The sequence below is a fragment of the Leptonychotes weddellii genome, chromosome 4, assembly GCF_054177405.1.
Source record: "Leptonychotes weddellii isolate Sample4059 chromosome 4, ASM5417740v2, whole genome shotgun sequence".
Lineage (NCBI taxonomy): Eukaryota > Metazoa > Chordata > Mammalia > Carnivora > Phocidae > Leptonychotes > Leptonychotes weddellii.
Genome location: NC_138372.1, coordinates 71534882 through 71561047, shown reverse-complemented (window position 1 = coordinate 71561047; position 26166 = coordinate 71534882). Strand labels below are relative to the sequence as shown.

At 34.1% G+C, this 26166-nt stretch overlaps 1 protein-coding gene across 7 annotated transcripts in view; it reads left to right on the top strand.

Moving 5' to 3' along the window:
• The window catches only part of EVI5 (ecotropic viral integration site 5), a 189766-nt gene that overhangs the window by 77691 nt on the left and 85909 nt on the right, over window positions 1-26166 (top strand). For 6 of the 7 annotated variants that reach the window (XM_081818807.1, XM_031021312.2, XM_081818805.1 and 3 more), the window contains 4 exons: window positions 5804-5864; window positions 15075-15128; window positions 16963-16995; window positions 17559-17705. In XM_081818807.1, coding sequence (XP_081674933.1) covers window positions 5804-5864; window positions 15075-15128; window positions 16963-16995; window positions 17559-17705 — 295 coding nt within the window. The remainder of the gene's footprint in view (window positions 1-5803; window positions 5865-15074; window positions 15129-16962; window positions 16996-17558; window positions 17706-26166) is intronic. The other variant, XM_081818808.1, reaches the window with a different exon arrangement.

The following is a 26166-nucleotide window of genomic DNA, read 5'->3' as shown; positions in this document are numbered from 1 at the left end:
TTATAATTTTCTTAATAACATTTTCTTTTCTCTAGCTACTTTCATCATAAGATTATAGTATATAATATATACAGAATATATGTTGACTATGCTATTGGTAAGGGTTCCAGTCAACAGTAGTGAAGTTTTTGGAGAGCCAGAAATTATACACAGATTTTCAACTGTCCAGGGGTGTCAGCACTTCTGATTCTCATGTTGTTCAAGGGTCAGCTGTAAATAGAAACTATTATCTGAAAGAGACTTGATGGTAGATAAAATAGGCAGAGACTTTAAAAGAAGCTCAAAGAACTAAAGTAAGAAGTGGGGAAGATTGAGAAAAAGATGAACAAAATGGAAATATTAGTAAAGAGATAGAAAACCTAAAAGGAAACAAAAAAAATTTCTGGATCTGAGAAGTCCAGTAACTGAAATGAAAGACTCATAGAGTGATTAAAAAGCAGATTTCAGGGGCGCCTGGGTGGCTCAGTTGGTTAAGCGACTGCCTTCGGCTCAGGTCATGATCCTGGAGTCCCTGGATCGAGTCCCACATCAGGCTCCCTGCTCGGCAGGGAGCCTGCTTCTCCCTCTGACCCTCCCCCCTCTCATGTGCTCTCTCTCTCTCTCATTCTGTCTCAAATAAATAAATAAAATCTTTAAAAAAAAAAAAAAAGCAGATTTCAGCAGGCAGAAGAATAAGTGAACTTGAAGATAGAATATTGGAAATTACTGAATTTGAGGAACAAAAAGAATAAAGATCAAAGAAAACTGAACAGAGTCAAAGGGGACCAACATTCACATTGCGAGAGTCCCAGAAGAAGAGAGAAAGGGTCAGAGAAAATATTTGAAGATATAATGGCTGAAAACTTCCCAAATTTGTTGAAAGACATGAATATAAACATCCAGGAAGCTCCGTGAACTCCAGGTAATGTGAAGTCAAAGAGATCCACACTGAGATACATTATAATCACACTTGCAAAAGACAGAGAAAATCTTGAAAGCAGCAAAAGAGAAGCCAGTCACCACATAAAAGAGGTTCTTAATAAGACTACAAGACTACAAACAGAGTTCTCATCATAAACTGTTGAGTCCAAAAAACAGTGGGCCAATATATTCAAAGTGCTAAAAGAAAAAAATTGTCAACCAAGAATCCAAATCTGGCAAAACTGTCCCTCAAAAGTGAGGAAAAATGGGGCGCCTGGGTGGCTCAGTCGTTGAGCATCTGCCTTCAGCTCAGGTCATGATCCCGGGGTCCTGGGATCGAGCCCCACATTGGGCTCCCTGCTCCGGGGCGGGAGGCCTGCTTCTCCCTCTCCCTCTGCCCACGCTTGTGTTCCCTCTCTCGCTGTGTCTCTGTCAAATAAGTAAATAAAATCTTAAAAAAAAAAAAAAAAAGTGAGAAAAAAAATAAAGACATTTTCAGACAAAGATTGAGGGAGCTCATTACCACTAGACCTGCGTTGCAAGAAATGCTTGTTCATGTAGGGTGAAAGGAAAGGACACTAGACAATAATTCAAAGTTGTATAAAGAAATAAAGATTCTAATTAAGGTAAACACATGGGCAATTATAAAACCTATTATTGTAACAGTGGGTTGTAACTCCACTTTTTGTTTTCTACATGAATTAAGACTAATACATTAAAGAAAACTGGGGTGTCTGGGTGACTCAGTTGAGTGTCTGACTCTTGATTTTGCCTCAGGTCATGATCTCAGGGTCATGGGACTGAGCCCCATATCGGGTTCTGTGCTTGGGCACGGAATGTACTTGAGATGCTCTCCCTCTCCCCCTCTGTGCCTCCCCCTGCTCGCTCACTTTCTCTCTGTCTCTCCCTCTCAAATAAATAAATGAAATATTAAAAAAAGAACAATTACTGTCTAAAAGCTAGTATTAATGTAATTTTTGTTTGTAACTCCAAATCTTGTTTTCTACATAATTTAAGAGTAGATACTGTATACCTGAAGCTAATATAACACTGTATGTTAACTACACTGGAGTTAAAATTTTAAACATTTTTAAAATATCTTAAAAAGTGATTATGACCAGTGCACATGCATACAAAACTAAATCACAAAGAAATGGAAAATCAGAATAGGTCTATAACTAGTAAAGTGATTAAATCAGTAATCAAAAGTCTCTTGAGAAGAAAATCCCTGAACTTGTTGACTTTACTGCTGAATTCTACTACACATTTAAAGAACTAATATCTTTTTAAACTTTTTCAAAAAATAGGAGGGAATACTTCCTAACTCATTCTGTGAGGCCAGCATTATTACCCTGATAGGAAAACCAGGTAAGGACACACTAGATAAATATCCCTTATAAACATTGATACAAAAGTCCTCAACAAAATACTGGTAAACCAAATTCAGCAGTGTACTAAAAAGACTGTATATATATACCACTACCAAATGGGATTTATTCCTAGAATGCAAGGATAGTTCAACATACAAAAATTGATCAATGTAATATACCACATTAACAGAATGAAGGGAGAAAAACCACAGGATCATCTCAGTTGATACAGAAAATGTATTTGACAAAATTCGGTATCCTTTCATGATTGAAACACTCAACAGAGTAGGAAAAGAAGGCAACTACTTCATAATAAAAGCCATCCATATATGAAAAACCCACAGCAAACATCATACTTGGTGGTAAAAGACTAAAAACTTTTCCTCTAAGATCAGGAACAAGGCAAGAATCGTTGATATTGCCATTTCTATTCAACATAGTACTGGAAGTAGCAAAAGAAATAAAGAGGAAAAGAAATAAAAGTCATCCAAATTGGAAAAGAAAAAATTATCTCGGTTGACAGCATGATCTTATATGTAGAAAAACCCTTCTACAAAAACAGCTAATAAACGAATGCAGCAAAGTAGCAGATTACAAAGTCAACCCACAAAAAATTAATTGCATTGCTATACCTTAACAATGAAAAGGAAATTAAGAAAGCTATTATTCCATTTACAATAGCATCAAAAAGAATAAAATATGTAAGAATTAACTGAGGAAGTGAAAGATGTATACAATGAAAACTGCAGAACATTTCTGAAAGATATTAGAGAAGACATGAATAAAAGCATATTCTATGTTCATTGAGTGGAAGACAATATAATATTGTTAACACATCAGTATTACCCAATGTGATCTACAGAGTTAACTGAAGTCTCTCTTAAAATACCAATGATATTTTTTGCAGAAATAGAAAACTCCATCCTAAACTTCATAAATAAACTCAAAGGACCCAAATAGTTAAAACCGTCTTGAAAAAGAACTATAAAGCTGGAAGACTCATACTTCCTGATTTCCAAACTTACTACAAAGCTATCATAATCAAAACAGGGTACTAGAATAAAAATAGACATCTAGACCAATGGAATAGGATAGCACTCCAAGAAATAAGCCCTCACATACACGGTCAAATGATTTTTGACAAGGGTGCTAAGACCATTCTGTAGGGAAAGGTCTATCTTTTCAACATAGGATGCTGGGAAAACTGTATATCCACCTGCAGAAAAACAAGGTTGGACCCTTATTTAATACCATATGCAAAATATAAGTCAGAATGGATCAAAAATTTAAATGTAAGAACTAAAACTGTAAAACTCTTAGATGAAAACATTGGACAAAAGCTTGGAATTGGATTTGACAGTGACTTTTTGGATTTGATACCAAAGGCTCAAGTAACAAAAGACAAAATAGACAAATTGAACTTCATGAAAATTTAAAAATTTTGCACATCTAAGACACTCTCAAAAGTGGAAGAAGATACTTGCAAAGCATGTATTGGATAAATGATTAATATCCGCAGTGTATTGAGAACCCCTAAAACTCAGCAGCAAAAAACACAACTGGATTCAAAAATTGGCAAAGGACTTGAATAGACATTTCTCCAAAGAAGAAATACAAATGACCAATAAGCACATAAAAAGATGCTCAACATAGTTGTAATATAGATGAACCTGCGGGACTTTATGCTAGGTAAAATAAGCCAGTCACAATGGGACAAATACTTTGTGATTCCATATATATGTCAAAATTATAGAGACAAAATGTAAAATGGTTGTTGCCAGGACCTGCTGAGAGGAATGGGATTTTCTTTTTTTTTTTTTTTTAAGATTTTTATTTATTTATTCATGAGAGACAGGGGGAGAGAGAGAGAGAGGCAGAGGCAGAGGGAGAAGCAGGCTCCCTGCTGAGCAGGGAGCCCGATGCGGGACTTGATCCCAGGACCCTGGGATCATGACCTGAGCGGAAAGCAGACGCTTAACCATCTGAGCCACCCAGGCGCCCGGAATGGGGTTTTCTTATTTAAGGGTATAGAATTTCAGTTTCATAAGATGAAAAGAACAGAACAGTGGACATGATGGTGGTGATGGCTGCAAGTGTATTTAATACCACTGAACTGTATACCAAAAATGGTTAAGATGGTAAATTTTGCTCTGTGTATTGTATCACAGTAAAAAAAAAAAAGTTATTGTGAGTTAAATGACATTTTATATATACTAAAAAATAGGTTTTTCTCCTTTGAGGGAGAATTTGATTTTTGACGGCAGCTGTAAGTTTTGGGGGGGCCTAGGTTTGTTAGTATTAGGAGTAGTTAAACTTGTTATTAACATTTTTGGCCCAGAGTAAGATCTGAAAATAACTTGGTGGGAGTAACTTTTGTATGGCCTATAAATTTTTGTAAAGATAATCTTACACTTACAGTAGAGTTACAAACATAGTACGTATTTGTTTGTCATTTCTTACTCTCCTACAATTAGTGACAATTCTTAAGTCTTTATCTTTTATGACCTTGATACTTCTGAAGTGAGCCAGTCAATGGGTTTGCGGGTTTGAGTTTGATGATTTCTCTTGATTAGACTGAGGATGTACATTCTTGGGAAGGATATCATGGAGGTGAGGTACCCTTCTTAGTAAATCTTAACAGTGCATGATGTCAGCATGTATTATTGGTGGTGTTAACCTTGATCAGTTGGCTCAGGTGCTGTCAGGATACTGTAGTACAAATTTACTATTTTTCCCTTGGTAATATCTAAATATTTTGAGAGAGATACTTTAAGACTCTGCTTACAGTTTTTACTCACTAATTTTAGTGTCTATTGATTTTTCTTGCCTGTGGGGGAATTCTAATGGTGATTTTTAATTTATTTATTTTATTTTTATTTATTATTATTATTATTTAATGGTGATTTTTATATTTGCCTCATTCTTTCTATGTTTAGGAAAAATTTTGTTAGAAAGAGTTGTTCCAGGGCGCCTGGGTGGCTCAGTCAGTTAAGTGTCTGCCTTCAGCTCAGTCATGATCGCAGGGTCCTGGGATCGAGCCCCACGTCAGGCTCCCTGCTCATCGGGGAGCCTGCTTCTCCCTCTCCCTATGCTGCTCCCCCTGCTTGTTCTCTCTCACTCTCCCAAAAAATAAATAAAATCTTTAAAAATAAAAAAGAGTTGTTCCTTTTCCCCCATTATAAATTTTACACAATTTTTAGTACTACCATTGTATTTTAATCTGAAGAAGAAAGATAGTTCTTTTTATAAGTTTAGGGCTAAATAGAATTTGTAAACTCAGTTCTTTGATGCCTGTATATTTCCTTTCTAAAGTTTATTTTTGTGTGGTTCTCATTTTTGTTATTTGTGAAATAGTTTTTTAGGTAAGTATCCATGTAACTATTCAGATGATTTTTCTGATATCAAGTATCTCAAGTTATAAGTTGGGAGAATCTACTGGAATTCTATTTTGTGTTAATAAGTAGTTTTAAGTTTTATAAATTAATAACCACTTCTGAGTAAAAACATATCTTTAATTTTTTTTTCCTTCTTAGACTTGAAAAGGAATATACTACAATAAAAACTAAAGAAATGGAAGAGCAAGTTGAAATTAAAGTAAGCATCTCAGAACTTTTAAAAGTGCCAAACATAAATTTATTAAAGTCAGTCATTTGGTTATGTTGATATATCTATTTCCTGTAACAAATTTAGCAGTGATGTTTATTATTTACTGATAAATTTACCATCCCACTAGGTAATAGTTAAAAATAGACATTTCAAAAACCAGAATAATGCAACAAGTAGTTTTCATTCTAGTGTGAGAACAGCTCTGTTTCTAGATTTGTTGGTGGGTCATCAGGAGAAAATACTTGTATGGGGAAGATAATTACCACTTCATTTAAGCATATTTTTAAAAATGCAGAGAAGTCAATCTGTAACATGCATAGACTAACAGCAGTGTAGTCTGAGGTGTACCAAATAGAGCACATCATGGCACCAGCACTAATTATGGCTGCCTTAGAGCTGCAGGAAACTTTGGCTAATTCAGTTTTCTCGTCTCTAAGCAAAGGTTATACTTTTGAACTCTCCACAGGAACAGGTAGATTGCCAATTTTAAGGGATATATAAATTCCTGTGTATACCTTAAAAATCTTATTTGTACCCTCTGTAGGCCAGAAGTTCCTAAGTTGATGATCTTTGGCATTGTTCAGAATTAAGAAAAGTTCTATAGGTTTTATGATGATATTTCAGGATGGGGATAATGAGTAGAAGCAGGAGTTAGTGAAGAAACTCAGTGACTTGCTGATCCAGTTTCTTATCTCTTTGTCTATGTTCTCCCCCTTCCAAAAAAAAAAACCCCACAAAAAAACAAAAATAAAACAAGTTTTGAGTGACTCCCCCCCTTTTTTTAAATTCTACATTTGGATGTGTCTGAGTTTTGACTTGAACCTGGCAAGACGTTAGATGACCACCTTACTTATGATTATTTAGCTGTGTCTTAATTCACCTTTGCTGTAAAGTACCCCTTCACTACTCACATCCATGGGCCCTTTTTAGAAGTAAGGGAATGAGTTTTATGAAATTGGTATTCTTTCTTGCCATGGTCCTTCTCAAAAGCCTCCTCAGAGACAACCTCTCCTTTGTTTCTGTGTGACCTCTATCTCATCTGTCTCCTTTTTCTAGATGTTTTATTTTCATTTCTATCAGTATTCCCTATTGATTGGAAATAGATACTTCTACATTTTTCAGAGAGAGAAAGAAAAGACCCTTGTGGATGTTTTTCCCTCCTTTTTAAAAATTCTGTCACCCAACTGCTGCTCTACCATTTGCTTTTCTTTTAGGTACCATGAGTAAGAGTAACATTAAATCATACCCTCCACTTCAACCTACTGAAAGTGGAAAAGTACGTCAACCTGATGAGTGGGGAGAGAGTATGGGTTATCGCATACCACGAATATTCGGAACTGCAAATCAAGAATCTGAGGATGGGAAGCCATCCTGTTCATTTCACCATGCTATGTTATTGCAAAAAAAAAAAAAAAAAATCACAGTTCTGTGAACAATCTTTGCTCTTAAAGAAGTTTCTTCTAAAATTAAATCAACAGTAGGAATACCAAGAGGCCTTTTCAGAAAGATCTTTAGCACAATTTAGCTTGTATTTACAGTTTTTCTCAAACTTCAGTTTTGGGGGAAACTTACAGTTAATATACCTCACAGAGTATTTTTGAATGCCAGCTCCATGTGTCTTAGGGGAAAACAGATGGCACAAAGTGTTTATAGAGAGGAAATGGGGGGGGGTCAGAATGAAAGTTCAAAAAGTTAGTAACACATGGGGGTAAATAAAATCTGATCTCCAAGGTAGTTTGTTCCTTTTTTTTTTTTTTTTAAAGATTTTATTTGTTTGATAGAGACACAGCGAGAGAGGGAACACAAGCAGGGGGAGTGGGATAGGGAGAAGCAGGCTCCCCGTGGAGCAGGGAGCCTGATGCGGGGCTCAATCCCAGGACTCTGAGATCATGACCTGAGCTGAAGGCAGACGCTTAACGACTGAGCCACCCAGGTGCCCCCTAGTTTGTTCCTTTTATACAATTTTGTTTCCACATAGTTTTTTCTTACTCTCAAACCATTTTCATTTCTTTCTTTACTCCTCCTGCCACCAAAAAGGACAAAGCCATGACCATTTTTGTGGGACTGCACCTTTTTTTATTTTGTATAAGCTTGGGTATGTCTGATTTTTGACTTGGACCTGGCAACTCATCTCAGTCATAATCAGATGACCACGGCATTTATGGATAGTTAGCCATGTATTATTGGAGGCTTTCTCTAAAATGGGAAGTGCCACTTCCTTAGTCACACTCTCTCTCCTTCTCCCCAAGGTCCCTTTTACAAGGGAATGAGTCTCTTAAACTAATGCTTTCTTGCCTTAGTCCTCCTCAAAAGCCTTCAGAGAGATAATATTAAACTGTTTTTTATACAAGCAAATGGTATGATCATCAAATTAATTAATGTTTTGATGTGGAAGTAAAAAAATCAGCCATTGATCAAGTTTCCTTTCTTTTGTTTTACTTAAAATTCTAAGACCTTTGGGTTGTGGACCTTTTTGTCTAAGAATTATATGTGGAAGCTCCCTGAAGAAGGTGTAACTTCTAAGTATTTTCCACCCCTTTTCTGAAAGTGTTACAGAAGTTTTTGATAATAATTGTTTCGTATGGAGAATCTTACATTTTATTGTGTGAAATTTTTTATTAATAGAAACAGCTTTCTCAGTATCTTCTTCCAATCTATTGATCTTCCACCTGAGGGGGAGGAGGTAAGAAATATTAAAATTCTAGCTTATATTAGGTTACCTCACAAATCCTTAAAAAAGAAAAACCTTTATTCCCCCATTCTATTTAAGGCTGACATTTGAGCTGATTATCTAATATTCGTATTTAAATTTTGTGCTTTGGGATGTAGAGATTTGAGCCCTGCAAATGAGAAAAGTTAGAGATTCTGACTGGTTTTTAGCCAGAAGTTATTTTTTTTTTTAATTTAAAAATTATGAAGTATTCCAGATACGTTGAAAAACAGAATAATATAAAAACACTTGTGTATTCACTGCCTGGCATAAAAAAGGAAAACATGACAAATGTTATCTGAGTCATTCAGGAGTTATATTTAACAGTCAGTGTGAAGTGTTAGTGTTGACACATTTATTTAACACTTAATACGTGAAGGGTCATTTACACACATCATATACTTTTATTCTTCTCATAACCTTATGAGAGGGTTCTTATCCTTGTCCTTTTGAGCTTCAGAAAGCTCAAAAAATATGCTAGTGGTCACATTGCTAGAAAATGGTGAAAGTCAAGGATTTGAAATCTGATTTATGTTTTTCTAAGACCCATATATATTCTTAAGTGTATACACTGTGCTGTTTTCCAAAAGAGACTTAATGCATTGTGATGTAAGAAGGATTCAGATGCCTGTTTTTCTGTGGCATCACAAACTTTCATTAAAAAATTAATGGCTATATAATAATATCTAATGGGGGTTACAATAACATAATTTATTCAAGAAGTCATCCATTTAACAGGTATTTGTAGAACCTACTACGTGTCCAAACACTATTCTAGGCACTTGAAATGTGTTTATGAAATAGACCAATTTCTGCCCTCATCGAACTTACATTCTAGTATGGGAGTCAGGCAATAAACAGAAAAGTAAAATACATAATATTTTGATGAGGATAAGTGTTAAATAGAGAAAAGAACACATCAGGGAAGGGAGAGTAAAATGGTAGTGTTTGGATTGAAAATTTAGAGAACTTGACTAGATTACTTTTGAATAAATACCTGAAGGAAGTGAAAGAGCTAGATACATAGATATCTGGAAGGAGAGCAGAATCCAGTCAGGAGTGTGCCCAGGGAGAAATAGTAAGGAAACCATGTGGATGGGACAGTATACATGATGAGGAAAGTGACAGGAGTAGGGTGTTGTTGAACATGTAAAGACTTTGACTTTGAACCTGGAAAGCCATTTGGGTTTTCAGTGGAGGAGAAGGTATGTTGAGTATATTGCAGGGGACAGGAAGACTAATAGAGGCTGATGAAGTACTGCAGGCAACAGATGATGGTGGCTTGGACTGAGGTGGTAAGAAATGATTGGATTCTGAATAGATTTTAAAGAGAAAGCTGACAAGGTGATTGTGGAGGTATGAGAGGGATAGGAATTAAGCATTTTGGCTTTAGTATGGAGAAAAATAGCGTTCCCAGTACCTGAGATGGGGAAGTCTGCAGGAGGACCTGGTTTGGGGAGGAATATCAGGAGCCTAGTTGGAGGTATTTTAAGTATCAGATCCCTAGGAGATGTTCACATAGGGCCTTGAATATTCAGAGTTGAATTTAAGAGAGGGCAGGCTCAAAATATAAATTTTGCAGTTATTGGCAGAATGATGATAGTAAAAGCCTTTAGAGTGGATGAGATTACCTGGGGAATAAGTGTAGATGAGAGAAGAGAGTTCAAGAATTGAACCGGATCATAAGCCAACATTTAGAAGATGAGAACAAAGCAGGAGAACACTAGGGAAGTATAAGTGTCCTAAAGCCAAGAGAAAAGAGAGTTTCAGAAAGAGAAGGATTTTACTGTGTCAGTGCTAAAGAGTGTTCTTGTGAGATGAGGATGGAGAAATAATGAATTTGTCAGCATGGAGATAAGCTGGAAAAGAGCAGAGAAGTAAACTTGAATGAACTAGAAAAAATTGGAGATAGGGAGTATAGATATCTTTCAGGGAATTTGCTATAAAGAAGAGAGAAATGGGACAATAGCTGAGAGAGAGGATCATGATGTTGAGGGGATTTTGGTTTTTCTTTACTTTTTATTAAGATGGGAGAAATAACCACGTTTTAATGGTGATAACCAAGTAGGAAAAACTGATGATGTGTGAATGGCAGGGGGTAATTGCTAGGGTCAGCACGGTTTAGGATTTAGCACATGGTGGGAGATTTGATCTCCTGGCATGGATAGTTAATCCATAAGAACAAGAGAGAATCTAAAATGTATGGGAAAAAATGTAGGTAAGAGGTAGGATGGTTGTGGGAGCTTGCAAAGTTTTGTTCTTAATGCTTCAGTTCTTTCAGTGAAATTGGAAACAAGATTATCATTTGAAGGGTTCCTGGTTTAAAGAAAGAGGAGCAAGTATGAAATAGGGATCTGAGAGGGTGAGAGAAGGAATGGCCTAAGGAAATACATTATTGCTGTTAGGGTGCATTAGTAGTCCAACTGAATTTAGTGATTGTTAATTTAAACAAACTTTATTGATTTATTTTTTTTCAGTCATATTTACCAACATAAGGGCAGACCCAGAGTTGTCAGTATGTTAACCCAGAGTAGTGGTTTTACCAGGCAAGTATGCTAACTCGTAAGGGAGAAAGGGCAGAGGGGAGGATAAAAGCCAGGGAACATTTATAATGATTGGAAATTAAATTTTGTAAAGAGGGACGAGAGCACATCAGAGTGAGGGACAATGAAAAGTTGATAAGATCAATGGATTAGCCCAATGAGGAAGATTATTGAGTTTGGGTTATTTCATAAAATGAGTAAGAATAAAATGGCAAGAATAAAGTGAGTTGTTCGAAACTGAAATTCCCCCATTTGGGGATATTTAGGGTTTTTAATCATTTTTCTTCCTTTTTTTTAAATTTTTTAAAGATTTTACTTATTTGACAGAGAGAGACACAGTGAGAGAGGGAGGACAAGCAGCGGGAGTGGGAGAAGCAGGCTTCCCGTGGAGCAGGGAGCCTGATGTGGGACTCTATGCTAGGACCCTGGGATCATGACCTGAGCCGAAGGCAGACGCTTAACGACTGAGCCACCCAGGCACCCCTAATCATTTTTCATGATTAAAAATAGCACGTATAGTTAGCATGTTTGTATATAAAGTTTAAAAAAAATTTTTTTTTTTAAAGATTTTATTTATTTATTTGAGAGAGACAATGAGATAGAGAGAGCATGAGAGGGGGGAGGGTCAGAGGGAGAAGCAGACTCCCTGCTGAGTAGGGAGCCCGATGCGGGACTCGATCCCGGGACTCCAGGATCATGACCTGAGCTGAAGGCAGTCGCTTAACCAACTGAGCCACCCAGGTGCCCTGTATATAAAGTTTTTAGCACCTTATATTTTCTTAGCCAGTTGTAAAGAGTAGAATTATTGAATTATAGGATATTAGTATTTTTCAGACTTTTGATATGCACTAAGTAAATTTCCTAAAGAGTACTTCCAGGGTATGTTCTTTTTGGCAGCGAGTTTCCATTCCACTAATACCTTGCCTACATTAGGTATATCATTTTTGCTGTCACTCTTCATCTCGTATTCTCTAAGTTTTTTTTTCTCTTTTCTAGTTTGATAGGTCAAAAGTCTCTCCCTCTTTTTTTTTAAGTGTATGTATCTGTCTTTCTCTTTATGGTTTTCACTTTAAAGTTTAGAAAACACTCTTCATTCACTCTGGCAAATGTAATTAAAAAGACAGGTACTCAAAAATTAATGAGAATTCAATCAAGTGATAGATTTTAGTCATTAATTTTCCTATATATCAGCAATAAACATTTCAAAAATATCTTAGAAAAAGAAATTCCACTTAAAATAAGAATAACAGCATCTAGGATCACCTAAATGAAAAATAGGATAGAACCTAACAAATTATCACTGAAAAACTTTGCATAAAGGCATTTAAAGGATGAATAAAGGGGAGAGACGAAAAGAACTCTATGTTAAATAAAGTTACTGTTTCCCCCATCAAATACACATTAACAAATCCAGTCATTTAATTCCTTGTGATTTTGCAGAGCATTAAAAAAATCTAAAGAATGGTTGTAAACAAAAGACAAAAATTATAAAATAGTATTCATGCCTGACTTCAAGAATATTATGAGCAATGCTTATCATTAATCAAGTTTTTGGTATTATGCTGTCTCATTAATTTTTCCCATATCATTGTAGGTTTTATTACTCTAATTTTCTAGATGAGGAAATGAATAATCTAAGATATTGAGTAACATGCACAGGTGTTAATTTTGAAGTGAGAATTTGAACCTAAACCTACCTAACTCCAAAACCCACTCTCTCAACTAATTTAGTATACTAGTACTTAGGGTTTGGGGAGGATAAACAAAACAATATAAGGATAGGGGAAATTAGATCCACCAGACATTAAAGGGGATTACAAAGCTATAATTACCAAAATACTGTGGTGCTAATCCAATAAAAAGACAGAAACACTTGAAATTTAATAGGTAATCCTGAAATAGCCCTTAATAACTGATAAAGTCTATTATATTTATCAATTTATAATGAAATAGATGTCACATAAATGAAGAATTTGTTTATTTAAAAAGTGATATTCAAACATTTGGGTAGATGTTTGGGGAAGAAATCAATTTCAATTTTTATTTATAGCAAAATTTTAGAAGATTTAAAGGGGATGGAGAGGGAAACCCAGGTAAATGTTTTTAGTTCTGAATTTTATAATATTTTAGCATCATTTCTATTGTAACATTAACTATATTCCCTCAGTTGTCTGGTTGAACTTTCTAATAAGTCTTTTAGGATAAAAAAAAATTTATTTTTTTTTGATGAAATATGTTGAGAACATTTTGAGAGTCACATTTGTTTCTTTGGATTTGCAGATTTTAAAAGCATTTAATAATTGCTTATTTGTCTAGACCACTGTGCTACACATAATACGAATGGCCAAGAAATGAGAAACATTTTCTTCCCGAATTCAAGCTTTTTTGTAGTCTGAAGTCACACATAAAGTAATATCGATTTCAAATCATTTAAATAATTCTAAATGAATAGAACAAGAAAATCTAATTTGCAAATCTATATAATAACTCTAAGATTTATTTGTTCCGATTTGTGGTTCACTTAAGATATAATAATTCATAGAATCTTATTTCCTTGGTCTGAGACTTTATATGTTATATAAACTATATTTTAGTCTTTACTGGAAAAATGATAGATTGAATTAATAGAAATTTCTGAGGAAAACATTTTTAAAAGCAGGAATTTAGAGGATGGTAGGGTTGGAATAAGGCTAGATTAAGTTCTGGGGTAAATTTGTATAAAAGGTAAGGGGAATTTGAAATTCTAATGATGGCAAAATGAAGAAGTAAGTTGAAGGATTCTAAGATGAAGGGATAACTTATATCAGGTTTCATATGAAAATTTGTGGATGGAATATACAGAAAGATGATTTTTTTATGTAGAGTGTTTTAGTTTTAATACTTAACAGTAATTTGATAGGATTTGGGGAGTCAGGTATTGAATGGTTAGGTGAAGATTTTTTTTTTTAATCTGGTTTTACTTTTTTGTTTTTATTTTTGTAATTTAAAGATTTATTTTATTAGAGAGAGAGTGTGTATGCGGGAGGTGGGGAGAGGCAGAGGGAGAAGAGAGTCTTAAGCAGACTCTGTGCTGAGTGCGGAATCCAACACAGTGCTTCATCTCAGGACCCTGAGATCAGGCCCTGAGCCAAAACCAAGATTCAGTCTCTTAACCAACTGTGCTACCCAGGCACCCCAAATCTGGTTTTGCTTTTTGAACTATAGGAAAATGCTAGTAATCAGAGCTGTTCATTTTTTTTTAAGTTTGGTATTTTTTTTTAAGTTTTTAATCTTTTTTTGAGTAGGCTCCATGCCCAACGTGGAGCTTGAACTGATGACCCTGAGATGGAGTCAGATACTCTACCGACTGAGTCAGCAAGGTGCCTCCATTTTTTTAAGTTCAAAACAACTCATAAATAATTAATTCGATGAAAACAACTCAATCTTTATATTTTCAGAATGTAAGGAATTTTGCAGCTTTGCATATGTAAGGCAGAGATGAAGGCTGGTCTAGTTCTGAACTGACAATTTGGTATTTATCCTTTGAGCTGCATTTTTCAGATTTCTTATTTGTTTCTTTGATAAACATTTGAATACTATTTGTGTAGATAGCCTTTGTAGGAGGTAAATGAGTTAGAGTCTTTCCTATCTAATGGGGATGTTAAGACATAAGAAAATACTGATTATGAGTAATGGTTGGTACTTTAAAGAAAGGGGTTATTTCTGTATGTACTGTAGCTTATATTTAAAATTCAGTCACAGCTAGAGTGATAAATGTCATTTCCTTTACTCTGTATTTCCTACTCTGAACCTATAAGAGTTTGACAGACAATAATGTAACCATTCCTTAGACTTTTCCTATTTATAAAAGGTGGTACATTTTAAGGACTATGATTTAGGTATCTTTTCCTCAGGAATGTTTGCAAACAAAACCTCTTTTTTTGTTGTTTCTTTTTTTTTTTGCAGAGGTTACGCACAGAAAATAGACTTTTAAAACAGCGCATTGAAACATTAGAAAAAGTAAGTAAATAACTACTTATGCAAGCTTCCGTTGAATGCACAGTATTTTCTATTTATTAAAAGGTTCAAGAAATCTATCACGTCTCCAAAGTTGTGGTATTAACTGCTTAGCTTGCCTAGCTTACTACTTAACTAAGTAACTTGTCATTAATAAAAATTGATCACTATGAGTCCTTGAAATTTAAGGTTAAAGTTTTAATTAAGGTTTTTACTAGAGTAACATTGATATCATTTGTTTTCTTTACATATAATCTCTAAAAAGTACGTTCTTTAGAGGTAACCTAATTGAGAATTCATTCTGTATAGTATTTTAAAAATGACTTTCAAATGTTGCCCTTTCTAGCCACATATTAAATGTGTCAGTGATTCCTTTAAGGCCTAGGATTCCTTTAAATTTAGTCAGAATGACTGGCTGATTTCTTATATAAAAATTCACCATGGTGTTGATTTTCAACACGGGGGAATTATACTTAAACATTTGGTTCTCAAACTTATTTTGATGCTACTTATTATCTCTTTCTTCCTGTTTCATATAAAATAACTGGGCAAATCTGGAAAGTTTTGCATTATTTTTAATACTGTGCTTTTGATGTAATGTCTTCTGTAGTCTTGTTCGATGCTAAAAGAATATATTGAGTAATAAAAGTATAGTCTAAGAGTTTTGGTTTATTAAAAGAAAAACCTGAATTCACAGTCTTTTGGTGTTTGGAAGGGCTTTTTTTTTTTTTTTTAAACAAAAGATGAGAGTAAGTAGGTTAATAAATGATGTTGCGAAGTATCTTAAAATCTTCCCTGAAAATCTACAGATCAATAATCAAGAAAGAAAACGTGAAGATATGGGTAGTTCGGATATTTGTCTTTTGTTTGAAAGCATCACACTACACACAAGGATAAGATGTTTATTTCATGTCTTTTGGTTGTGTAATAATTTCAGGTACATTAAGTCAAAAACAGTTTTCCTGTATTTCCTACATCTTATTAGAGTTGCTTTGAGGATAATTCTACTTTTTTGGTGACTCTGCAAAAAGGTTGAGCTTAATTTAGTTTTTAAGTTGTTTTAATTGCATATTTTTTTTCCACTAAATACTGTTTATAATATCTGTCTTAGGTGGTCTTTTATCTTTGGAATGAGATATTTTCACAGAGAAAGTATTTTTATTTCACTGAACCATCAGAAAGATAAAGGTGCCGTAGGAAAGTGTTAAGTTTGGATTTTACTTCTAGAAAATTAAGTACCTTTCTCCTGGCTTACATAGCCTAGGTCTGTCCTTTAGCACTTAGAATTCTGTAAGTACTTATATATCAGTTAAATTCTGTAACCAAAATATTTACTTATTGAGTTATTGCTAGAGTTTATTATGTTGAGCTCATTAATTTCATTTGTCATATTTTCCTTGCTTTGCTTCTTTGGAAGTTGCTGTTGTACAAATTGCTGTCACACTTTATAAGTGGAATTGCTTACTCAAATTCCTTCTCCCTTTCCTATAAGTGGTTTGACAATATGGCTGACTCCAAACATGAAGACTTAAAGAATGCTTTAAAAAGAAGCTATTTGCTTGTCTCAAATGATGAAAAACCTCTTGGAATTTGTGTTTGGTCTTCTAGAAGCATATGATTTTCTGCAGTTTATCCTTATTTTGATATATTTTTCGTAAGGGTTAAGAATAATAACAAACACAGTAAATAGCCATAAAACCAAATCTAAATGTCTATTTTAATTACAATGAAAAGTAGATGGAATTTGGGTATGCTTTGTTTCTTCTTATTCCTAATTTTATGCACTTTTATTTTATTTCTTTCTCTTAAATTTCTATCTGAATTTTTCCTTTTGTAGGAAAGTGCTTCCTTGGCAGATAGATTGATACAGGTATAGTTTTTTTGTTTTTGTTTTTTTAGCATTTTCTCTAACTTACTTCTAAGGAAAGTCCTAAACCTAGAAATTCACATTTTAATGCATGCAATTTTACATGCATTTTCCTAGAAATAATTTTTTGGGCTGATATATATGCGTGTAAACTTAATTTTTGATAACAGTGTGTTATCTTGGTTTATTAAACATCTTTTGCACGTTTTAAAGCTAACCTTAAAGTATTTGTTCCAAAATGTCAATCAATAGATTCTGCGAAATTAACTACTATACATTGAAAATTTTAGTCCTGCATGTACAACTCAGTAATATTGCATGAATTGAATTTTTATTGACTGAACGAAGAACTGTTCTTAAGATTATCAGATAAATTTTTTAATTTAGTTTCCCAAAATTTGCTGGAGCGATAATGAGCTGCTGGTTAATAATTACTTAGGCTGTTCTGTTCTCTGAGGTGATTTTTTTTTTTTTAACATGTCACAGTAAATAACTAAACCTTACAAAGGCAGTCTTTCTTGAATCTATCCTAAATTGCTTTACACACACATAAATTATGTCCTAAGGGACAAGTGACAAGAGCCCAGGAGGCTGAGGAAAACTACCTCATAAAACGGGAGTTGGCCACCATCAAACAGCAGAGTGATGAGGTCAGTGCTAAACTGGAGCAAGCTGAAAATACCATCAGGAAGCTCCAGCACCAACAACAATGGGTAAGGAGTCTGGTAGTGTTTTTTCTCACCTTTCTCATCCCCCTTCCTTTAAACTTTTTTTTTTTTTAAGCACAACTTCTGTGCTCTTGTTTTAAGTAATTTTGTTTTCTACTTTAATTGAATTCTTAATCTGCTTTATGTTCTGTAATACTTAGGGGTCTTACTGTGGTCTAAAGACTCTTTATTCTAACATTCTTTCTCTGTCCACACAGTTTTGTTAGAAATAGGTAGTATTTTCTTTTCTTACATTATATTTTAAGTCACAAAAAATAAGTGATGTTTGTCAGACCTGCTTTTTAGGTTTTAGAAATCTGTTTCATATTGGTATTTTGCCGTGGGTAATTTTTGAGTCTTAACTCCAGCTAGTTCTTGTTAATTGTGCAGATAAAATATTATATCCAACATAGAGAATGTATGTAATTATCTCACTAATGTTTCGATAATGTGGGGATTTATGTCTTGTGAAAAACTACAGCCTTAACTTCCTACATCAAGATGTCAAATTATGGTTTAAGATATATGCTTACATTTTTTTCAAGAAGGGAGAAATTTCAAAACTTTTAAAAAACTATGTTAACTAATTCAAGTTACTAAACAGCTGTTCTCAGATATCTTTTGCAACTTAAACACCATTTTCCATTGGCAAATTCAGACTAGTGTAATCTTAATCAAGGATATGAGGACTAAAAAGAAAAGCCAACTGTTTATTTTTAAAAAGATATTATTTCTTGTTTCAGTTTTCTGTTCTCAGGAGTTATATTGTAACGGTAGGCAGGAAAGGTTATGTTAAATCTAGAACTCCATATAGGTCAGGAAGGCAAATAGAATGACTTCAAATTGGACATTACTTTTATTCAGTAAAATTAAGAAATACCATCATAAGCTGGCTACAGATATCAGAAACTGAAAGCAAAAAGAAGAAATTGACAATTGAAAAAACCATAAAATAGATTTATTTTTTTCTATTAAGTAAATGAAGATCATTACGAAAAATGAATAGAAAGGTAGTAAAAGAATACTAAAACGTTGGGAACTCAAATATTTTGTCCTGCCTTTGTATGAAGTGTCAATATCAAAGCATAAAAAATAGACGAAACAGAATTGGGGATTCCTATTGGGGATTAGGTTAAACTGAGTTACCAGTGTAATGTGATTTTGTTATAGGGAAAGATAGTATTATGTTTGCATTTAGCATGAGCTACAGTAATAATCCATTAGAATCATGAATTATTAGTTTTTTTGTGTAGTTTTTCAAATATTGAGACCAATAGGACATAAAAATAAGAATGGTCATTTATAATGAAAAAAGTAAAATGGATGGGAAAATGGGAATGAACTGAAGCTTTTGAAAATAAAATATAACAAAAGAACCTCTGTGCTGTTTCAAGGACAAGATAGACTCACATTGTGGAGCTAAAATATAACAAGTAGAATGCAGATCTCTACTTTGATTTTGTTTACATTTTTTTCTCACTTGGCAGACATTCTTCTAAACTGGAATAAAATGTAAAACAAATATATGAAGCAGTGATGTACAAAACAGGTGAAAGTAACAGAGCCTTGGTTAAATTTCCAACTTCAAAATGCCTATCTCTAGATAATAAAATAATTTGCAAAATACAGGAATATTATTGTCTTTAAAGGATTTTAGAAAATAAGAGATCCTAAAGACTTGGAGGTGGGCAAAACATAGCTCTTTAGGTAATAATGGTTGAATATCTGAAAAGAAAACCAGTGAGTTTGATGATATTTCATTAAAAATTCCTAGAACATCTGGTTTGTGAACAATTAGAAAATAACTTTTACTCTTTAAAAGGGAATTTACTATGTATAAGTCAAAACAAACTGACTTTATTTCTGCAGTAAACAAAAACTGTGCCATAAGTGAAATTTTAAAAGTTATTTGTTAGGCACTCTCATGGTATCTTTCTAGTTAAGGTAGAGAAATATAGATGAAAGTAGTAAACTTAAGTGGTTTTATATATGATTACCTATATCAAGAGTTTATCCATGTTGAAGTAAAGAGATGTCAGAGATGTCTTTGTCCCCTAAACCTATTTTAATGTTATTAAACTCTTATATACAAGGTATGTTTAAGAATTTTATACATGAAATATTTCAGAAATGTAGCTAATATGTTGCATAATGAATAAAGATTCCAAAATATTTTTAAAGTATATTCAGAATAAGAAACTAAAATAAAAGGTTATTTTACAGAAATAAATCTATAGCCTTGCCCTTAATTTTCAAATTCAGGGAGCTGTCTTAGTGGTGCTTTATGTAACAAAGACCTAGAAATTTTAATTGGCAGGAAATCAGGAATTAGCCAATAATGCAATACAGTTTACCCTCCTCCCCCCACCCCAAGTAGTCTTCCTAGAAGTATAATGATCCAATTTAATTCTAAGTAACTTGCAGAAAATTTGTAGTCTTGTTTCTTGTTTGAAAACCAAAACTCGTTTGAATTGTTTACCCACTGTATTATGGCCAGTGTAGGAAAGACTGTGGCAGCTCTGGATATTTTTAGACTGTACTAAAGAAGACTTTATGAGAACATCATAGATATAGTCATTTACAAATATTTGAGAAGTGATCTTATGGAAAAGTGATTAGCCTTTTTTGATATTGCTTCAGAGGGCAGAATGTGTTTAAGGTCCAAGGATACAAAATCTTATTCATTGGAATTTTGACAATTGGACTAGTTGCTTTGCAGAGTAGTGAGCATACGAGTGGTAGGAAGTGAACATCTGTTGCTACATGTTTTGATTTCAGCCTTCCAATATAACCACATGAATTCTTCAGAACTCAGAATAAAGGTTTCAAACCTCTATTCCAGGAGGAGGTATTGAATTACCAATATAATCATCCACCACCATTACCCTCTATTGCCAGTAGTGTCATTTTATATGATATAAAGAGCTTTGGATTTCATTTGTGGGACTGAATTCTAGTCAGACTGTTTTGCTAATTGTGTGACTTTTGATATTCAAGGATTCAGTTTTTTTTCTCTAAAATGATTACATAGGGCTAGACCATCTCAAGTCTCTATTTAAGTGAACTTTATTGAAGTATAATTTACATGCAATAAAATTCATCAAATTTAAGTGTATAGTTTGATGTGTTTTAACAAATGTATCTAGTTGTATAACCATCACCACAGTCAAAATACAGAGTATTTCTATCACCCCCAAAATTTTCATCATGTCCCTTTGCAGTTCACCTCTCCACTTCCAGCAACCATTCTGCTTTCTGTCACTGTAGTTTTGCCTTTATTAGAATTTCATATAAATGGAATCATTAAGGTATGAGGCTTTTGTGTCTGGCTTCTTTCAGTTAGCATATTCACTCACTTTTTTTCTTTTTGGCAATTTTATTCTTAATTGTGGTAAAATAGATACAACATAAGTTTACCATTTAAATGCATAGTGCATGACACTAAGTACATTGACAATGCTCTGAACAATAACCACCATTTATTTCTTGAACTTTTTCATCATCCCAAACAGAAGCTTTGTACCTATTAAAAAATAGTTCCCCCTTTCTCCTTCCCCTGATAATCTCTATTCTACTTTCTGTCACTCGTATGAATTTGCCTCTTCTAGGTAACTCATATAAGTGGAATCATACAATTATTTGTCCTTTTGTGTCTGGCTTATTTCGCTTAGCGTAATATCTTCAGGCTCATCCCTGTTGTAGCATTTATAATAATTTAGTTAGTTTTGGGCGCCTGGGTGGCTCAGTTGGTTAAGCGACTGCCTTTGGCTCAGGTCATGATCCTGGAGTCCCGGGATCGAGTCCCGCATCGGGCTCCCTGCTCAGCGGGGGGTCTGCTTCTCCCTCTGACCCTCTTCCCTCTTGTGCTGTCTCTCATTCTCTCTCTCAAATAAATAAATAAAAATCTTTAAAAAAAATAATTTAGTTTTTATGGTAGTTGAACAATACTGTGTTTTATGCTTATACCAATTTTGTTTATCTGTTCATCCGTTGATGGTCATTTTGGTTTTCTGCCTTTTGGCTATTATGAATAATGCTGCTGTGATCATTAACATACAAGGATCTGTTTGAATCCCTGTTTTTAATTCTTTGGCATATATACCTAGAAGTGGAGTTGCTTGATCATATGGTAATTCTGTTTAACTTTTTGAGGAATCACTAAACTGTTTTCCACAGTGGCTACACCATTTTACATTCCCACCAGCAATGTACAAGGGTTCTAATAAATTTCTTTACTTCCTCACCAACTCTTGTTATTTTCTGTTTTTGGGGGGGTTTATTTCTTGTTTTGTAGCAATAGCCATTCAGAAATTGGAGATGATATTTCATTGTGGTACCTAGGAATAAATTTAACCAAGAAGGTGAAAGACTTGCACTGAAAACTGTGAATCATTGTTTATTCATCTCTTGATGAAAGAAATTAAAGAAGGCATAAATAAATGGAAAGACAGCCTGTGTTTATGGATTGGAAGACTTAATATTGTTAATATATCAACACTACCCAATATGATCTACAAAATTTTAACTTTTGCAAAAACGGGAAAGCTGATTCTGAAATTTATATGGAATTGCAAGGGGCCCTAAATATTAAAAACAATCTTAGAAGAACAGAGTTGAGGAAATCATGCTTCCCCAATTTGAAAACTTATGAAAGTGCTAGAGTAATCAAAACAATATGATACTGTCATGAAGATAGACATACAGATCAATGGAGTAGAAATTTTGAGAGTCCAGAAATAAACCCATATATCTGTGGCCAGTTGATTTTTGATGTGGGTGCCAAGACCATTCGATGAGGAAAGAATAATCTCTTTGACAAATGGTGCTGGGAAAACTGTATATCCTTATGAAAAAGAATGAACTGGGACCCTTACCATATATCATATACAAAAATTAACTCAAAATGGATCTAAACAGACATTTTATAGTTTTAAAATAACTGTTTTATGGTTTTAAAGTCATATAGCATTCTTAGAACACATGGATATATCTTCATGACCTTGGATTTGGCAATGGATTCTTGGATATGGGTTCTTTCACACCAAAAGCATGGGCAACAAAAAGAAACAGGTAAATTGGACTTCATCAAAATTAAAACCTTTTGGGCATCAGAGGGCATTATCTAGAAGATGAAAAGGCAACTTACAAAATGATAGAAAATATTTGCATATTACATATTTGATAAGAGCTTAGCATCCAGAATATATAAAGAGAACTCTTCAAACTCAACAAAAAGACAACACAATTTAAAAATGTGCAAAGGATTGCTACATTCTTTACAGTAACCAAGACATGGAAACAACCTAAAGTGTCTAATGATGAATGGATAAAGATGGGGGGGGTTACACACACACACACACATACACTGGAGTACTACTCAGCCACAAAGAAAGAATGAAATCTTGCCATTTGCAACAACATGGATGGACCTTGAGAGCATTATACTAACTGAAATAAATCAGAGAAAGACAAATACCATATGATCTCACTTATATGTGAAATCTAAAAAAAAACAACTCCTAGAGAACAGATTGGTGATTGCCAGAGATTATGGAGGGGGAGGTGAAATGAGATGAAGAGGAATCAAAAGGTACAAATTCCCAGTTACAGATAAGTCATGGGGATTTAATGTACAGCATGACAACTGTAGTTACTGTATTGCATATTTTAAAGATAAGAGAGTAGATCTTAAAAGTTCTCATCACAAGAAAAATTTTGTAACCTTATGGTGACATGTTAACCAGACTTAATGTGGTGATCATGTCACAATATAAACAAACACTGAATCTTTACATTTTATACCTGAAACTAATATATTGTATGTCAATTGGCCTCAAAAATTTTTTTTTAATGAAGGACTTGAATAGACATTTCTTCAAAGAGGATATACAAATGGACAACAAGTATATGAAAAGACACTCAGCATCATTAGTCATTAGGGAAATGCAGATCACAATGAGGTACCAATTCACACTCACTAGGATAGCTATAATAATAAAAAAAAATAACAAGTGTTGGCAAGGAGATAGAAAAATTGGAACCATTGTACACTGCTGGTGGAAATATAAAATGGTCAGCTGCTGTGGAAATTAGTGGCTCCTCAAAAAGTTAAACATAGAATTATCACATGACCTGCAATTCATCTTCCAGGTGTGTACCCAAAAGAATGGAAAACTGGTATTCAAACAAGTATGTGTACACACGTTTGTAGCAACATCATCCACGAAAAAGTAGACATAGCCCAAAAGTCTATCAGTGGAAGAATGGATAAACAAATTGTGGTATATGCATACAATGACGTATTATTCAGCCGCAAAAAGGATTGAAATACTTACACGTGCTTTACTATGGATGAACCTCCAAAACCTTAAGCTAAGTGAAAGAAGCCAGACACAGAAATCACATATTATAGGCTTCTATTTATATGAAGTATCCAGAATGGTAAATCCATACAGACAGCAGATTGGTGTTTGCCAGAAGGTTGAGGTGGGAAAGGGGTGAGAAACTGCTTAACATGGAAGAGGTTTTCCTTGGACTGAGGGAAATGTTTTAGAACTAGGTAGAATTGGTAGTAGCACAACATTTTGAATATCCTAAATGCCACCTAATTGTTCACTTTAAAATGATTATTTGAATTTTGCCTCAATAAATTGTTTAAAGAAAAAGACTACAGAAATGAAGGAATGAAGGTATGTATAAGGCTCAAGGAAATAACACATTTAGTTTGATTGCAGTAGAAGGTGGGAATAAGGGAGAATATATTACATCACAGTGCTGGACCCCATTGGTTAAGGTCAGGGTAGGACCAGAAGCAAGTGAGCTAGCTTTGTATGAAGAGCCTGAGAAGAATGGGAGCTTCCTCAGGGCTGGGGCTGGGCATGTCTTAATTGTGGTCACATTGAGATGAATATTAGAAATTTGGATAGCATAGTAGCTAATGAGGGTGACTCCCTCACAGTGAATTTTCAGGACTGAAGGGTCAAGGTGGTCTGCCTGTAACTGCTGGATACAACATACTAGTTATAATTCAGGAAAAAATGGAAAAAAGATACACTATGCAAACACTAAGCAGAAGGCTGGAGTATCTGTATTAATATCACATAAAGTATATTTCAGAACAAAGAATAGTTCCTAGAATAGAGAAAATCGTGATAGTAATAGGGTCAGTTCACAAAGAAGATCTAACTATCTTATTTAGGATTGTATGTATTTAGGAATATGTCTCTTAATGTGTGTGCTCCTAACAATAGAGGAGTGTGAAGCTGAACTGATAGAACTGGAAGGTGAAATAGACAAATCCACAGTTATGGTTGGAATCTTCAATACATCCCTGTCTCAGTAACGAATGAAACAAGTAGTTGGAAAATCATTATAGATGTAGAAGACCTGTGCAATGTTATCAACCAACTTGACCTGTTTGGCCATTGATGCAACACTTTACCTAGTAACAGCAGAATACATATTCTTTTCAAGTGCACATAGAACACTTACAAAGATCATATTTTGGGCCATAAAATGTTACCAAATTTAAAGTAATCAAAATCATACAAAGTATCTTCTTTGACTCTAACAGCATTCAGTTAGAAATTAATAATAGGTATCTGAAAAAAATCCCCCAAATATTTGGAAATTAATGCATTTTTATCCATGTATCAAAGAGAAAAATCTCAAAGGAAATTAGAATATATTGAATTAAATGAAGACACAACATTATCAAAATTTGTAGGATTCACCTAAAGCAGTATGTAGTGGAAAATTTATAGCATTGAATGCTTATATTAGGGAAAGAAAGAAGTCTAAAACCAATATTCTAAAGTTAAGAAACTAGACATATAAGAGGAAATTCAACCTAAAGCAGGTAGAAGGAATAAGAAATAAAAAGTAGAAATCAGTGAAATTGAAAACAGTACAAAACAAAAATAGAGGGGCACCTGGGTGGCTCAGTCAGTTAAGGGTCTGCCTTTGGCTCAGGTCATGATACCAGGGTCCTGGGATCAAGCCCAGCTTCGGGCTCCCTGCTCAGGGGGGAGCCTGCTTCTCCCTCTCCCTCTCCCCCTGCTTGTGCTCGCGTGATTTCTCTGTCAAATAAATAAAATCTAAAAAATAAAACAAACAAATAGAGAAAATCCATGAAAACAAATGCTGGTTCTTTGAAATCATTAATAAAGTTGATAAACTTCTGTCTAGACTGACTGAAGAGAGAAGAAACAGTAACCAATGTCAGGGATGACTTTGACTTCTGACAGATGGAGCCAAGTCTCATTTTCTGGAGTTGGTTCTTCATGGTGTTATATTTCCTGTAAATTAGATTCAGTTAAAAATTTTTAACATCTAGATGATGGATAATGTTGTGAATTTTATTTTGCTTTAAATCAGGAAGCACATAACATAAGTTGTTCCCACTATAGTAATACTGAGTTTGATTACCATGCTGAGTTTGGTTACCACAGCCTCTCTGCCTTGTAAA